The sequence below is a fragment of the Colobus angolensis genome, unplaced genomic scaffold (assembly GCF_000951035.1).
Source record: "Colobus angolensis palliatus isolate OR3802 unplaced genomic scaffold, Cang.pa_1.0 Scaffold78, whole genome shotgun sequence".
NCBI lineage: Eukaryota > Metazoa > Chordata > Mammalia > Primates > Cercopithecidae > Colobus > Colobus angolensis.
The window spans coordinates 6,447,104-6,462,638 of NW_012121598.1; the positions used below are offsets into that span (position 1 = coordinate 6,447,104).

Below are 15,535 nucleotides of genomic sequence, written 5' to 3' on the forward strand. Positions count from 1 at the left end.
TTGCCCAGGCTGCAGTGCAGTGGCATGATCTTGGCTCACTGCAACCTCCACCTCCCGGGTTCAAGCGATTCTTCTGCCTCAGCCTCCTGAGTAGCTGTGATTTGGGATTACAGGCTTGTGCCACCACACCCAGCCTGCCATGTAAAAATCTTAATATTTGGGACCTGCCATTCAAATGTAAGCTATGATGCAGGAGAGATGTATCTACTGAAAAAGGGAGATTGAACCTTGTGCTTAGATTAAGAACCTCAGTGTTCTAACCAGAAGAGAACCAGAGTTGTGAGTCCTTAGCGATCAATTCTATATCAGCTTAATTCATCCCACAAACAATTACTGGTATAGATACTACTGGTATAGACACTAGCTCCAAATTAGGGACTGGAGATGTTATAAGTATAATGGTCCCCATCAGAGTCTAGGGGCAAGACAGGAGAGTATGTGAAAAATAATTACAAAATAAAAGAATCTTAGCCAGTGTGACCTTTTCATTTATGTGTATATCTTATGCTTCTACCCACTCTCCAGCTGAAGAGAAGAATGCTGGAGGAAGATAGAAACTTCGGTAAAATATTAGGGAGATATTCTGGTTGTATCCACATTAAGCTGATCTTTGCTTCTCAGATTTAGGAATGCTTATTTAGGCATGCAGTGATTGTGGGAGCCTCTTTCACACCCCAAAAGGAGTAGTGAATACTTTGCTGCATTTTTGTACAGAATAAGAAAAAGTGGAATGTCAGTTGCCATGCTTTTTCCCCCCCTAGTTCTCTGCTCTGGGATGTGGTACCCAGGGCAGAGCATGGCATATGCAGGGAGAGGACCCTTGTTCAGAGCTGGGGATGGCTATATGTCCTTAGGAAAGGGACAGCAGCCAGTGCCAGGTGACTGTGAGTCCTGACGCAGATCAGTACACTGGGAGCAATTTTTCAGAACTGAAGCTTCCAACTCTGCCCCCCACCCTGGCCACTCCCCCTTCCCCGCAAGAATGACCCTTTCCTCAGGACTTTCATAGCCCCTACCTGGCACTAAGTCAACCACCTATGTGTGTGCCTCTGACTGTCTTTACTACTTTTATATAATTCCCTCGGGGCAGAAACCACATGTCTTTAATCTTTTCACACATCCTCCCGCCCCTAAGCAGGAGAACAGGGCCTCTTAGTAAATACAGCTAGACGAAGCTTAGATATGAGCCCCAGTTTCATCACTTACTAGTTGTGTGACTCTTTGAGTCTCAGTTTTGCCACCTACAAAACAGACACAAACACACCAACCTCACCATAGAAAATGGGCATGAAACTGCTTTGCAAATTATAACTCACTCAAGGACCTTAAATCATTGTAAGTTCCTCCAGCTTTCACTGGTCCTGAGCTTTCCTGACTCTGCGCTTCCCCCAAACCTCTAAAACCAAGAACCTAGAGAGCTGCTGATTCAAGTGAGCTGGCAGGAGCTCAGGAGTATTAATCAGCAAAAACCACCCCAAACAAGGCCAATTTTCTTATCTTCCCTCCCCCAACCAGAAACCATAGGATCTCACAGTCTGTGCTACTAGTGGATTCTAACTAGAACTTCTGCTTTCAAAGGAAAAGTGTGAAACTAGAAACTACCTGTCTAGCAAAATGATCATCAACCTGGGCTTTAGGACTTCCTGGTGGCCCCCCTACATTCCCACTTCCTGTCCAGCTGGGGCAAGCCATTTCCCTTCTCTGGGCTTTAACCCACTACTTGTAAAACAAGGAGTTTGAACTCCATGGCTTCTCATGCTTGTCATAGTGTTTTGTCTGGGCAAGGCAGATCAGCTCCCCAGGTCTCAGTTTCCCCTTCTGTCAAATGAAGGAGTTATGCTCATATCTGTGGCTCTCAACCTTGGCTGCTCACAAAAAATCAGGAGGAGAGATTTTTTTAAAAATAGCAGCCCCAAACTAGCTGAGCCCCTACCTCAGACAGTGCTGAGAATCACTGTGCTACCTGATATGACTGTCAGTGGATGCAGCATGATGGCCCTGGCTCAGAAATGGTGGACAGAGTGAGATGCTGCCTACTCTCCTACTGATCCAGAGCTTCAGGGCTGCTGGTTCTCAGGCTTGTCCTAACAGGCTGACCTCCTTGGTCAAGGGTCCAAGGAAATTCCACCAGTGCTGATTAGCATAAGCATCCGGGGGGACTTTTTAAAAATGCATGTTTCTAGACCTGAAGAGTCTGAGTCAAAAAGTCAGGAGCAGGGTCCAGGAACAGAAATGTTAACAAGCTCCTACCTGCTGGGTGTTCTTACATAGACTTAAAAGCTTGAGAACCTGTGGCTTACTGGATGGGCAATGCTGTGTGGGCAGTGCTGGACTCTCCTGGCCTGATTCTCTGATAATATAGACAAATTAGAATTTAGCACCTGGGCCTATGAAGGGAAGAAGAGGAAAAAGAAGGCTTTCCACCCCTCTACATACTCACCCCACCCCGACCATTCACTGACCCTGACCATGAAGCCCCCTTGGGAGAGGAGAAATCCAGTGAGGAAGGGCCACACTGGGGAAGAGAGTTCAAGTTAAAGACGATGAAACAGTCATCCCTTAGCTCTGAGCCTCCCTTCTCTAGAGCTGACCCTGTCAGGGAGCAGAGAACAAAATTAACTAAATGTTCCTTTAAACTGGGCATTAAAGTAACCTAAAATATCAGGCTGAATCAGGCAGAAAGACAGGCAATTATCTGGAATGTTAAAAAGAATCCAGACACAGAGCATTTTGTGCCAGCCCCATGCTCCCACTTCTGATCCCACTGAGACGAGGCCCACCACACTTACCAGTGTGTAATAACTACGCTCTTAAAGTCTCATTGGATATCTTATGGCATTGGGAACAGATGTGTCTGCAATGAGGCATCTTCACTGAAAACTAAAGAAGCAGTCTGAAATTTCAGGTCATTCTGAACTAATCTGATATCTGATCACTGTAGCTTTAATGGTGGAAGGGTGGGGTTTTCTATTGGGATTATCTGGATAATTATATTATTCTCTACTTTTGATTGACCCACAGATCTTATTGAAGATTCTCTTGGGGTGTGATGTTCCAAGAGTACTGGAGTGGTCCGCATTTTTATCCCACTGCCTGGATCCCATTTGACCCTTATGGGAACCAGGTAGTGGGAGAAAAATGGGGACCACTATCACCACATTCCCAAGAATAAGAGAAAATGATGAGTGGAATAAAGAGAAGGGATAAAGATAAGACAAAGAGGGGGCATGGAGGAAGCAAAATGAAAGGGAGAAGAAAAGCAGTGAAGAAGGCATTCCAGAGACATTTTCACCTTCAGAGTAAAATTGCAATCTCTTTTTTAAAAGTTAACCAGAAAACCCTGGAATTTCACTTTACTCCACCCCATCTTGAGCTTGTTTTAAAGGTACTTGTGCCAAGTCTACTTTACGAAAGCACAGTGCTGACTGGAAGGGTTTATCTAAGATATTTTTAAAGTGCTTTCATTTAAAATGTGCAGATAATTGGTTTGAAAATGTTCACCCAAGTCCTTATTTGCTAACACAGCCATAGTCTTCAGAGCTCTTTCCAGGTGTGCTTTTTGTCCTTTTGCAAAATTTTCTTTACCATCATGGACCAAAATCCCAAGTAAATAATCTCCTTAGAAATGGAAATAAATGACTGACTTACCTGGTATTGAGGATGTACCCTCATAATTCCACACCAAGAGAAAAAGGCCAGTGAGGAGCAGGATTGGCATGGTGGCAGCAGGCATGGCCTCAGGCACCATGCTGGTGATGTTATAATGCATCGGGTTCAGCATTTCCAAAACCATCTTGTGTTCCTTGACCTCAGAGGGGGAAATTTAGAGTCCTGTGGAAATCAAAGGGACAGAAGAATTACAGAATCCCCTTAAAGGTTCATCTACAGCTCCTGTTGCTTCAGAGGGTGCTGTACAGTACAGATTCACTTACTGTTTTATAATGTGATCAGACATTTAGGCAAGACTAATTTATGGTTACAAGTCAAAACAAGGAAGCCCAAGAAAGATCTTTTGGCTTGAATTGCAGCATTTCTGACCTTGGTAGAATCTCAGGTTCCTTTAGACGCTTGGTCTGATAGAACCTTATCATCTTGCCCTTGAGTGGGTAGAGTGACGTGCATTCCCAATTGAAAGCCAAATTTCTTGCCAAAATATAAGAAAATAAAGCTCATTCCAGAGGTGGAGTCATTCTGTGACTTCATCAGCAGGTTTTGTTTAGGCAATCTTCTTCCCTTGAAGCCAAATCAATTTAAAAACAAAAAAAGCAATCCCCCAACTCCCCTTTTTGACCAAAATGACTTTTTTGATCAAAATAGTAAGTTTCTACAGTAAGAACACAATTCTTGGGCATCAAGGTCTTCTCAGAGCCTTCCATCAGTTTGCCTATTGAATTCAAAGTGACTCACTCAGGCCATCTCTAGTGACTTCAATGAAGATCTAAAATCTCTTGTACCATGGGCCAGATTAAACAGTGTCCCTAGGGACTTGCCAACGGTAGTGTGGAAAAAAAGAATTACAGAGGAAGAATAAAGGGAGAAGAGAAAGAAAAGAATGGGGAAGGAGGAAGAAAGAGAGAACAGGCAGAATAGGATGCCACCAGCAATAGGCTCAGGTGCCACTCAGGAACCTCATTCGAAGAGCAGCTAACATCCTGTGCAAGACAATCAATTTACAGTCTGATGTGCTGGTTCTGTTGTGTTTTTCAACATTCTATTGAGTCTGTCTTTTCAGCCAGGTTTTGTAATCCCTTTACTCTCAGAACAGAGTTTCAGGGATGGTAGGTAGTTTGTAGCTGAAGAGGTGTAGTTTGAACAAACTTGTATAGTGAGGAAAGAGTGAGTTATCATTAAATGCATTTTCAGTGGCAGATGACATGCTCCAAGGTTTGCCCTTACTTAGATAGTGCCTACAGTTTTTGGAACTTGCAGTGGCTCTCAAACAGACTTGGGCTGGGTTTCACCTAGTAATAAAGTAACAAAATTCTAGATTCATAGCCAGGGCTTCTAATTGGATATCTGGGGCTCTGTGGATTCCTTGAAACACTGCATAACATATTGTATCGGCTCATGTGCACATTCTAGTGGAGAAAGGCCATAACTTTTTTTTTTTTTTTTTTTTTTGAGACGGAGTCTTGCTCTGTCACCCAGGCTGGAGTGCTGTGGCCGGATCTTAGCTCACTGCAAGCTCCGCCTCCTGGGTTCACGCCATTCTCCTGCCTCAGCCTCCCCAGTAGCTGGGACTACAGGCGCCCCCACGTCGCCCGGCTAGTTTTTTGTATTTTTTCAGTAGAGACGGGGTTTCACCGTGTTAGCCAGGATGGTCTCGATCTCCTGACCTCGTGATCTGCCCGTCTCGGCCTCCCAAAGTGCTGGGATTACAGGCTTGAGCCATCGCGCCCGGCCAAGGCCATAACTTTTATCAGATTCTTAAGGAGTATGTAATTGTATTTCTCCTCTGATCTACAAGAGATCTTAAAGTCCAAAGACTGATTTCCGTCAACTACAAAAATTCTACAACATAGTTGATTTATCCAGTTGCTTCATCATTTTATGTTATTCTACCATTTAAATAATCATTAATGCTTGGATGCAGGGCACTGAAAATGCCTGTGCTTATGTTGAGCAGTTCTGTGGTTGTTTTTTTTATATATATAAGTTGAGACTAAAAAGTCAGCCTTGTGTCTGTTACCATCTGGTTCCTTTGTTGATGACAAGCTATTTTTAACAGGCTGAGGTTTTAAATTTCTAGAGTGGAATTTGACATCATTCTGAGTAAGCTCTATGTGACTTTCTGACAGCCAGGACCCTTAAAGTTTCTATTTATATTGATGAAACCTGAAACCATTGTTCAAAGCATAAATGAGGAAAGTGGTTGCGATACAAAGGATGAAGATGTCCCACAGGAAGTGATGCCAGCAAAAAACTTCACATTATAGGAACTTTCAGAGGTATTTCACAACATTGAAAGCAAAGAGTATAAGATGTTGGAAGCTGATGCAAATTTATAAAGGACTATGGCAATTCACTCGCAGAGAAAAGATGTTCCCTCAGTATCGTAAGTTATGCAAAGAGAAGAAGGCAAGAACTTTTAAAAAAACCTCTCAATAAGTTTATTTTCACAAAGAAAGAAAACACTTAAAATGTTGCATTGTTTCTAATGTTTCAAATTACTGTGTACTAAAATATTTGTTTTACTATTTTTGTTTGCTTGTCTCTCTACACACTTACAACCTATGGTAAGAGTTTCTAATGCTTTGACAAAAAATTTTAAAGGTCACAGAACTGTTGTAATTTTTCTCTTGATTTTTAGGATTGCTTTGCACAGTTTTAGCTTGCATGGTCATTTTTACAGTCCCATACTGCCATGCAAAGTGAGGACTGTGTGTGTGTCTAAAATGCTTAACAGAGCTAAGAAGCCTGTTTCTCATCTTCCTCAAAAGTATGTCATAAAGATCCCCGAGAAGAGCATCACTTAAAAACCCAACAGGGTAAGAATATTTTTTAACACCCAGAAAGCATGTGCTATGTGTCAGTTATTGTTCTAAGCACTTTACAAATATTAAGCCACTCATCTTCATGACAAGCCTGAGAGCTAAGTCTAATTATCCCCATTTTACAGATGGAGAAACTGAGGCCTGGGGAGGTTAAGCAGCTTGCCCTAGGACACCCAGCTCATATGTGACAGAGCTGAAATTGGAGCCTAGGTGGTCTGTCTCCAGAGCCCATGCTCTTTATCGTGCAGTTTTGCTACCTATTACGGGATTCAGTCCCCATATTCATGGACTTTTCATTCATTTATGCTCACTCCTGGGCTATTTAGAATAATTCCTTTTAAAGGATTAATCTTTATGGATCGCTGCATGCCACAGCTGGAAAGGTCCTTTGAGATTCTCTCCTGATTGCACATTGGTTTTCCTGTTCAGTGGAACATTCTAATGGGCCATGTGGGTATGTTGAACAGAAGTCTTCAAATACGGGTACAGGAGTATAGGAAGGTCCTAGAACTTGCACATAGGTTGTTCATATGTCCCCTTGGCTAGTAATACCCTCCTCTCACCCCCAAACATACACATACATGCACACGGCCCTCAGGTGCTATGCATTTGCCAGGCCGTCTCAAATGCCTGGGTCTCCACTGCCCTCTGAGGGTCATTTTCTTGGGTCGCCCCATTATTATTTGCTGAGTGGTCTCTGCCTGCTCAGGCATCCCACGTTTTCCTGGCACCAAGCAGGGGCTCTGGCCACTTGATGCACCAGGCCCCTGTGCCTATGCTACATGGAGCCTATTAACACCTTCATTCAATGCCCCACCAACCTCTGCGTAAGGAAATGCGAATCCTACACCCAAAGTCCTCAACCTGAGTCAGGGCAAAAACCTGTGGGGACACAGCAGAGCCCAGGTGTCCTGGTGACCTGGGGGTCCGAACACATTGAGGGTCCTACAGTGCCATGAAGGACTCCCAGATCCTCTAGTACAGCTCAAGCCCTAACCCTAGCCTGCCACAGGGAGGGGAGGCAGGTCCTGGCCTTGCAGAAGTGCTGCCTAGCGTGTCCAGACCCTGCTAAATCCTACCTTTTAGCATGGGGGCTACTGGCCCAGCAGGGAAACAGGCCCACTCACCCTGGATCTGAGGGCTGGGTGCCAAGCTTGCACTCCCTCTTATTCTCTCCAGCAAACCTGGCCCATCCCTCTTTCACACCCCAGCTCCTGGAGAAATGCATTTTTTTCTCTACTCATTTCCTCTTATCTCCCGACTTCTGCCTGATCACACTAAAACCTGTCTCTGAAAGCTGACACATGACCGGACTACGGCCTAATCTGTACCTCTTCCCCATCTATGTTTGTTCTTGATCTCATTCTGTGGCGTTGGACCCATTTGGCCATTCCTCCTTCTTGTATCTGTTCTCCAGTGATGGTTGTGGCAGGCTTCTCTCATTGTTTCCATTCCTCTACAGCTGTTCTTATTCCTCCGTCAGTCCTCAAACCATGAGCATCTCTCCAGCCTAAACCGTTTGCCCTCTCTGCTTTATTCTCCTTTTCAGAACTCATTATTTTCTTGTCTTAAGCTCTTACTTCTGTGAAGGCACCTCCCCCGATTCCCTTCTTGCCTCTGTCCTCTCTATCTCAAGCACTGACTGCCTAGTGAACTCCACTATGCAGATACTTCACCATTACTCCACAGTTACATCTAAAACCCAATCCATCAACCTCCTCCTGACCTTCTCCCTCTGTCCTAACTTTTTTATTTTTATTTTTATTTATTTTTGAGACAGAGTTTTGTTCTGTTGCCCAGGCTGGAGTGCAGTGATGACACAATCTCAGCTCACCGCAACCTCTGCCTCCCAGGTTCCAGCAATTCCCTTGCCTCAGCTTCCCCAGCAGCTAGGATGATAGGTACGCACCACCATGCCCAATTAATTTTTGTATTTTTAGTAGGGATGGGGTTTCACTATGTTGGCCAGGCTAGTCTCGAGCTCCTGATCTCAAGTGATCAGAGCCCTCACCTTCCTATACATCATTACCCTATCATCCAGCCTCAAAATCTTGGGTGTTTTGTACTTCCCTTTTCCCTTTACTTTCCTACCATATCCCTTCCCATCCCAGTCTAACCAGATCCAGTCACAAAGTTCTAGGCATAGTCCTTAATAATGTCATGTCCCTGTCTCAAGATATGTCCCTGTATTTTTTTAATCTTCTGGCTTATATGTTAATTTTTATAATGGGCCTTAACCCTACCCTCGGCTCTATTCATGACAAAGGATATCTCAGTGGTCAGTTGAAGGCAAATTCCCAGCTTCCTTCTTTGCCAAAACTTACCGCTACCTCAAACTCTCTAATATTAATTGCTCTCAAAAGCCTCTGCTGTGAAAAATCTACTGGGGATTCCTGGTGGACCCTCAATCCTCTTTTGGCAGCCCCAAGCTCTAATGTCTTCAAGGGCAACACAGGTGACATGAATGTGGAGGGCGGGGAATAGACTGCAGCACATTCTAGAGCACAGCCCTACTCTCAAAGGACCAGGCATGATGCCAAACAAACCATCTCTCCGTGAGCCCAATTGAGACTCCAGCCCATTTGCTGCTGTTACTCAGCATCTGAATCAACCATCACAACCTTCACAGAGCTACAAACGGGGAACTAGTCACTTGTGTTCTTCGTGCAACTACCTTTGTCTAGCCATGCTTTGGTGCCAGGCCATAAGCTACCTCTGAGTGACTTTGTAAGGTCAGCCATAGGGAACTGACCATTTTATCTAATGAAAGGATGTTGTCAAAGGCAATAGGCAAAATCACTTATTTTTATTATTCTGAGTGGATATATGTTTGTAAATTTCCTCACACCTCTTACAGAGCAAAAAGAGGCATTCATTCATGAAAAGTCAAATTCTTCCATCTGTTTCTTCTCCCTCTAGAAGGTGAATTCCCAAAGGACAGGGATCTGTGTGTCTCTCTCCTTCACAACTGTATTCCACTTCTAGAACAGTGTCCAGGCCTTCGTACATGCTTGCTACAAACCCGTTGCCTGAGTTTGCACTATCTCCAGCTTTGTTCAGCTTTTATTCCCCGTTGTAAACTATCCAAGACCCTCCTTCTCAGACCTTCTGTTTCACTCTCTTCTGCACGTTGCTGCCAGATTTGCTTTTTAACTCAGCTTACATCACGTCAATCCTCTGCCAAAAACCCTTCTTTGCTTCCAGTTGTCTGCAAGTCTTTCAAATTCATCTTTTTTTTTTTTTTTTTTTAAACAGAAACTTGCTCTGTCACCCAGGTTGGAGTACAGTGATGAGATCTTGACTCACTGCAACCTCCGCCTCCCGGGTTCAAGGGATTCTCCTGCCTCAGCCTCCTAAGTAGCTGGGATTACAGGTACCCACTACCATGTCTGGCTAATTTTTGTATTTTTAGCAGGGACAGGGTTATCACCATGTTGGCCAGGCTGGTCTTGAACTCCCGACCTCAGGTGATTCACCTGCCTCAGCCTCCCAAAGAGTTGGGATTACAGGTATGAGCCACCATGCCCCACCCCAAATTCATCTTGACCCAGCCTTATTTTTTGGTTCTCTCCACTCAAAGTCTGACTCCTGCTTTACTACAACATCTTACCTGCTGAGTTCTTCCTCCTCCACGTTTCCCTGCTTGTCCAGTTCTGCCCCACTGGTTTCCCATGACAAATCTGCTTCTTCTTCTCCTTGCCTGAGCCATCTCTTACCTAGTATAAATACTCCTCCTCTTTTTCTCTCTGACATGGGTCTTGGACTACTATTGATTTTGACTGCCAAGGCACTATATAAATCAGAGCCTTGGAGTGTTTCATTAAATAAACATTTATTAGGAACCTTGTCTGAGCAGTGTACTACATTCAGACATTCAGTTTTCTTTCTAGACACGGGAGGCAGTAAGACAAGCAAGCTGAAGGTGCTGCTAGCTAGGACATCTTATGAGAACCACAGTTCTCTAGAAAGACATGTAGAGCTGCCCATGAACTTCTACATCAAGGAGACACAGAGTATCAGGACTGGAAAGAAATGCTGTAATCTTCTAATAATATGGTTCTCTCCCTTTAAAAATGAACCACTTACATGAGATCCAGGGAAGGTCACTTGTCAATGGTTACTTAAAAGCAGGGAAGGTTCACCCATGTGCACATTCAGTGATCTGATTTCCATTCCCTGGCACTGGGGTCATGACACTTGAGGTTCCAATTGTTATTCCTAGCAAGCTTCCAGTGATTCCCTGGGACACTCTCGTTCTGGAGCAGGAGCGACACAATAGGAACCAACAGGAACAATGCAGATAGATACACATGGTGTGGACTACCTTCAGGGCAAATGCCTTGTCCACCCTATAGTTCCCATCCCTGCTGTGGTCTCTGACTGACCATTTGTGTCGAATGTGCAAAAAGCCCTGAAGGCACCAATGGGAGACCTTAGCCCCTAGGGTTCTACCCACATAGGGAAGATTATTGACGGTGTATGAAATGTGCTGCTAACACTCACATTTCACATGTGTGTGCAGACCCAAGGCTCCTGGGCATCCATCAGACAGGACTGTGACTTTCTCACTCACCTGTGAGGTCCCATGACTTCTAGCACAACACCTGCCCCAGGAGGTGCTCCATGTGGGTTCGTGGAATCACTCCTTTCTTCACAATGACTTATTGGCTGACTATCAGCAAGCCTGGGACTTGGGAACATTGGTAGTCAAAAGCAAGAGTAGTCCAAAAGTGCCCTTATCTCAGCTAGCCTCTTTGCCTGTCTGATGGTGCCTCTGGTTCCTCAGATACCTAATCTATTGTCTTCCCAGTAGGCTGCATCTGATAGAGTCTCCCAGAGAAGTTTTTTTGAAACACAGTGAGAAATGACTGTCTTAAAATACTTCTTGATTATTTAAGGCATTTAAGGCCATGAGACAAAGTGGGGGCAGTATTTGGGGAACGTGTTGAATTGGGGTTGATCCCCCAGTTCCTATTGTATTGGGATTGCCTGACACCCAAACCATAGTTTTTTTCACGAGGAGTTTGGCCTCACCTTACGGAGGAGGCAGAAAGGGCCAGCTGGGGATTGTTCCAGCAACAGCAGTCATTTTTCTAAGAGGTTTCCCATGACTTCACTTTTCAATTCAATTTCATAAGACCTAACGGGTTACCTGGCCCCAGAGGAGATAAAGTAGTGGAATTTTCCAGCCAAAATTGGGCTTTTAACTGGAGGAGGGAAAAGGCAGAAGTGACAAAACACAAGAGCAGGCTTTAGGGTCAGATGAGCTGAGTACAAGTCCCAGAGACCACATCACAAGAACAGGCTTTGGGGCCAGATGAGCTGAGTACAAGTCTCAGAGACCTGCTCACTTCCCAGGCCTGCCACGCCCCGGCTGAGGGGGTGCACTGAAGCTGCCTCAGGACACTGAGGTGGGTGAAAGGGAAGCCTCCAGAGCCAAGCGCCAGTGGTGGTGTTTGTCGTTCCTCCAGCTTTAAGGTCTCTGTGGCACATGGAGTTGTGGGATTCCTTGTCTCTGGTAGTAAAGACGGAATGTCCCTAAATGGATACACAATCCTTAGGGCAACCCAAGTGCCACCAGCCAGAGAGGCCCCCTGAACCTCTTTCTGTGGCAAGATCCAGAGCCACGCCTGAGTCTTGGCATCCAAGATTTACGGCACTGCAGCCCCAAGTGGCCTTGCTTCCTTCTGCTCATCTACCTGGATATGATAAGTTCTTGTAATGGCAGAAACAGGGGATGTCTGTCAATATTCCCACAACATAAGTTCCTCCAGAGCAAGGACTCACATTTCGCTTTTCTATCTAGCCTCCGGGGGCTACCACAAGTGCCTCACACCCAGTAAGTGCTCAGTAAACGTTTGTGAAATGAAGTGAACCAATGGTTAGCATCTTAAGCCTTTTAGACCCAGAGTTGTCAAAGAATGATGCATTCACATATCCTCAGAGGGATGTTTGCCTTCTGCACATCTTAGCAGTGATTCCAAATGCCAAGTCCCAGCAACACAGTGGCCCATAGCTACCACCCAAACAGTCAGATAGCAGCAGCACTACTGGCCTTTCCTTGAGAGCTTATCTGTTGTTTAATGAACAGACTGTGAGACCATAGAGATGTCCTAGAGCAGGGACACTCTCTGGCAAGGAAGCCCCTGGCTGACCCCAGAGTGCTGGGGCCACCTAGCCTCTCTGGACGTCCGTTTCCTTATCTATAAAACGAGGGGGTTGAGTCACAGGGCCCCTCTTATCTCTGTATCTGCTGCCCAGCATTCTTATCCTTTGTCTTAGCTGCCCTCCCCCAGCCCTTCCCTGTGCCTTTTGCCCTGCCGCCTTCCTTGGTTCTTTTCTTTTACGTTGTCTTAGGCCAGCCAGTGGTGCCTGTAGGCCCAGATTTGCAGAGATACACTGAGACATCAGGGAGGCTGGGGTGCACGTGGCCCACTTTGGTCACCTTCTCTATGTCTTCTCATTTCTTTTAGAGTCCCCATTTTGAGGATCCAGTGAACGTGGTGGAATCTTGCTCTGGAGAAGCACACTCAGGAATCAACATGCAAAGCTTTCAGTACAATTCTGGGATCCCGGACCTTCTAAAGCCCATCCAAAGACCTCAAATGAACAACTCCTGGGCCCAGTTCCTTTCTCAACCTTCTGCCTCAAGCTGTCCAATGTCCCAGAGGCTCTTTCCTGATTAAAACCACCTTCACTGAAAAATAGAAAGTTGTTTCCAGGTTATAAGTGAATACAATTTCTCTTGAAGATTTTTCTTTTTAACTAGACCCCAAATTACAGTTGATAATGGGGTGTTACATTCTTCGGTCCACAGAACCAGTGAGAAAGGTTTAAGGAGAGAGTTAGGGGCACAGTTGGTACCCTGATATCCCATCTGTGGGCCCTCAGACTGACACTGTCCATGGCCACACTGTGGCCCTGAAGAGGGCATCAAGGCTTGCGGGATCTCCAGGGTTCTGCCAAGGAGGGGTCCAGTGCGTGGAGGGCACACGGAGCGCACGCATGTGGAGGCCACTGTCTTCACCTCCAACACTGAGTAAATCTGCAACATCCTAGCCACTGTTTTATGCTCTAGGCTGTAGAGATATGGGGAAATGAGGTTGTTGCTCTTACGGAGTTAATCTGGGGAAGACAGAGCCACCCATATCATCATAATATAAGTCAGATTGCACAAGTGTTCAACCAGAGGCATAAACAGCTATGAAAAGAGAGGAGAAAGTGATACCCTAGGAAGGTCACGCATGGCTTTACAAGCAGGATTTGAAGGAGAAGCATTACTCTGCAAGATACCAAGCTGAGGAACGGCATTGCAGGTAGAGAGAATGAGAAATGAATTGGCAGGGGGAAACTCAAAGCTGCTTCTGCATCCCTCCCCACACCACTCACTTTCCTGGGTCCAGGGAGACCCTCTATCATTGTGTCCACTGCTAGATCTCTGCTTAGTTTCTTCATTAGAAAAACATGGGGGAAATAGCGGTATTTCTCGATGTGGTTACTAGGAGGAAGAAACAAGATAAAGCCTGTTAGGGCCTTATCAGGTGTCTAGCATATGGTAAAACCTCGATAAACTTATTATGATTCCGTCTCCAGCAAGAACAGAAGTAACAATGGACAGTCCCTGGAATAGCTGGAAGGAACAGTTTGGACTGGAGTTGTGCCCTCAGGGGTCCCTAAAGAGCTGTATGTCTTTGAACAGGTCACTGTATCTGTCTTGAGAACATGCAGCAGGTTGGGGAGTGGGGTAGTCTTATAGCTCCCAATACATCCCTCTTGTCACAGATATATTGGGGGATCATGTGAGAGCCACGAGGTCACTGAACATGCTTGTGGGATTTTCAACATTTGCCTCCAGTGCCCCTTCACACCCACACTTCCTTTTCTGTGTCATTTCCCCACATTTTCTATCCACCTACTACCCTCTGCCCAGGCAGAGGATATTACCTTATCAAAATAATTCGTATCCAGGGGCTAATCCTTTAACTTGTTCTCCCTCCTGGGATATTTTCATGTTAACATGTACCTGGAACAGTTCCTAATGATCATTAAGAAAATGTTTGGCACATTCTCAGCTCTAGGGAAGCCTGCAGTCTACTGGGAGAGAAAAACTAAGAAGCTTGGTACTGTTGACAAGTACAAAGAGATATTAGCATACAGACCAAAGAAGGATGGGACTTGTTCTGGGCCTTGAAATGTGGTTGAGATTTTGATGGCAAGTAGAGGAGAGGTATTTGCAATTCTGGAGGTAGGAGCACATACAGCAGTTGGGGAATAACAAGAATGAAGAGGCTAGATTTGTGTTAGGAAGCAATAATATCTATTGTGGAACTGTAAGTAGAAAGGCAGTTGATGAGGGAGGATACAGGAGAGAGGCAGTGCTCTCTTAGTTGACCCCAGGTTTCTAATTTGTTCATGATCTCCCATTCGGTGATAGAAGGAAACTAGAGGAGGTTTTGAGAAAGACAGAGCAAACTCAACTAGCTAAACTGCCTGTGGGTGCTGATGGCAGAGGCAGGCATCTTCAGAAGTCTATTTTGAGCCTTGCAAACAATTTTAAAATTTTTCATCTAATTTAACTTACATCTCATTGTCGACAAGAACTAAGTTGGATTATCCATCTTTTCTATCACACTTGGTTGCAAATGACCTTTGACAGCTTTCCAAATAAAGTCTACCTTTAGCGATTGATTGAAGGATTGGCCCCAGTGAGATATCTGTGACTTTTTACTTCTGAGACTTCAAGCAGTCTTCAGTTCTTCCTTAATATTTGACTGTGTCCCCACCCCCCTCCATTTTTACCATTTTTGCTTCTTAGAATACCTATTAGACAAACATTCAGTCTCGTGGATCCACCCTTCTTATTTCTTGCCTGCTTTCTTGTATTTTTCATCTCTTTTCTCTTTGTGCTACATTCTGGGATAATTCTTTGATTGACTCTCTCAATCCAGTTTGTCATCTGTTTGTCCTTTCAGGCCATCCATTCATATTTTTATTTCAAAAATCAAAATAGTAATGTCCATTATCTGTTTGTGTTTTTATGG

At 44.9% G+C, this 15,535-nt stretch overlaps 1 protein-coding gene across 1 annotated transcript in view; it reads right to left on the bottom strand.

The window, feature by feature from the left end:
• The window catches only part of LOC105502210 (aromatase), a 126,244-nt gene that overhangs the window by 28,621 nt on the left and 82,088 nt on the right, over positions 1-15,535 (bottom strand). The window contains exon 3 of the mRNA XM_011928615.1: positions 3,649-3,831. Within this exon, the coding sequence (XP_011784005.1) occupies positions 3,649-3,793 (145 nt within the window). The 5' untranslated portion in view covers positions 3,794-3,831. The remainder of the gene's footprint in view (positions 1-3,648; positions 3,832-15,535) is intronic.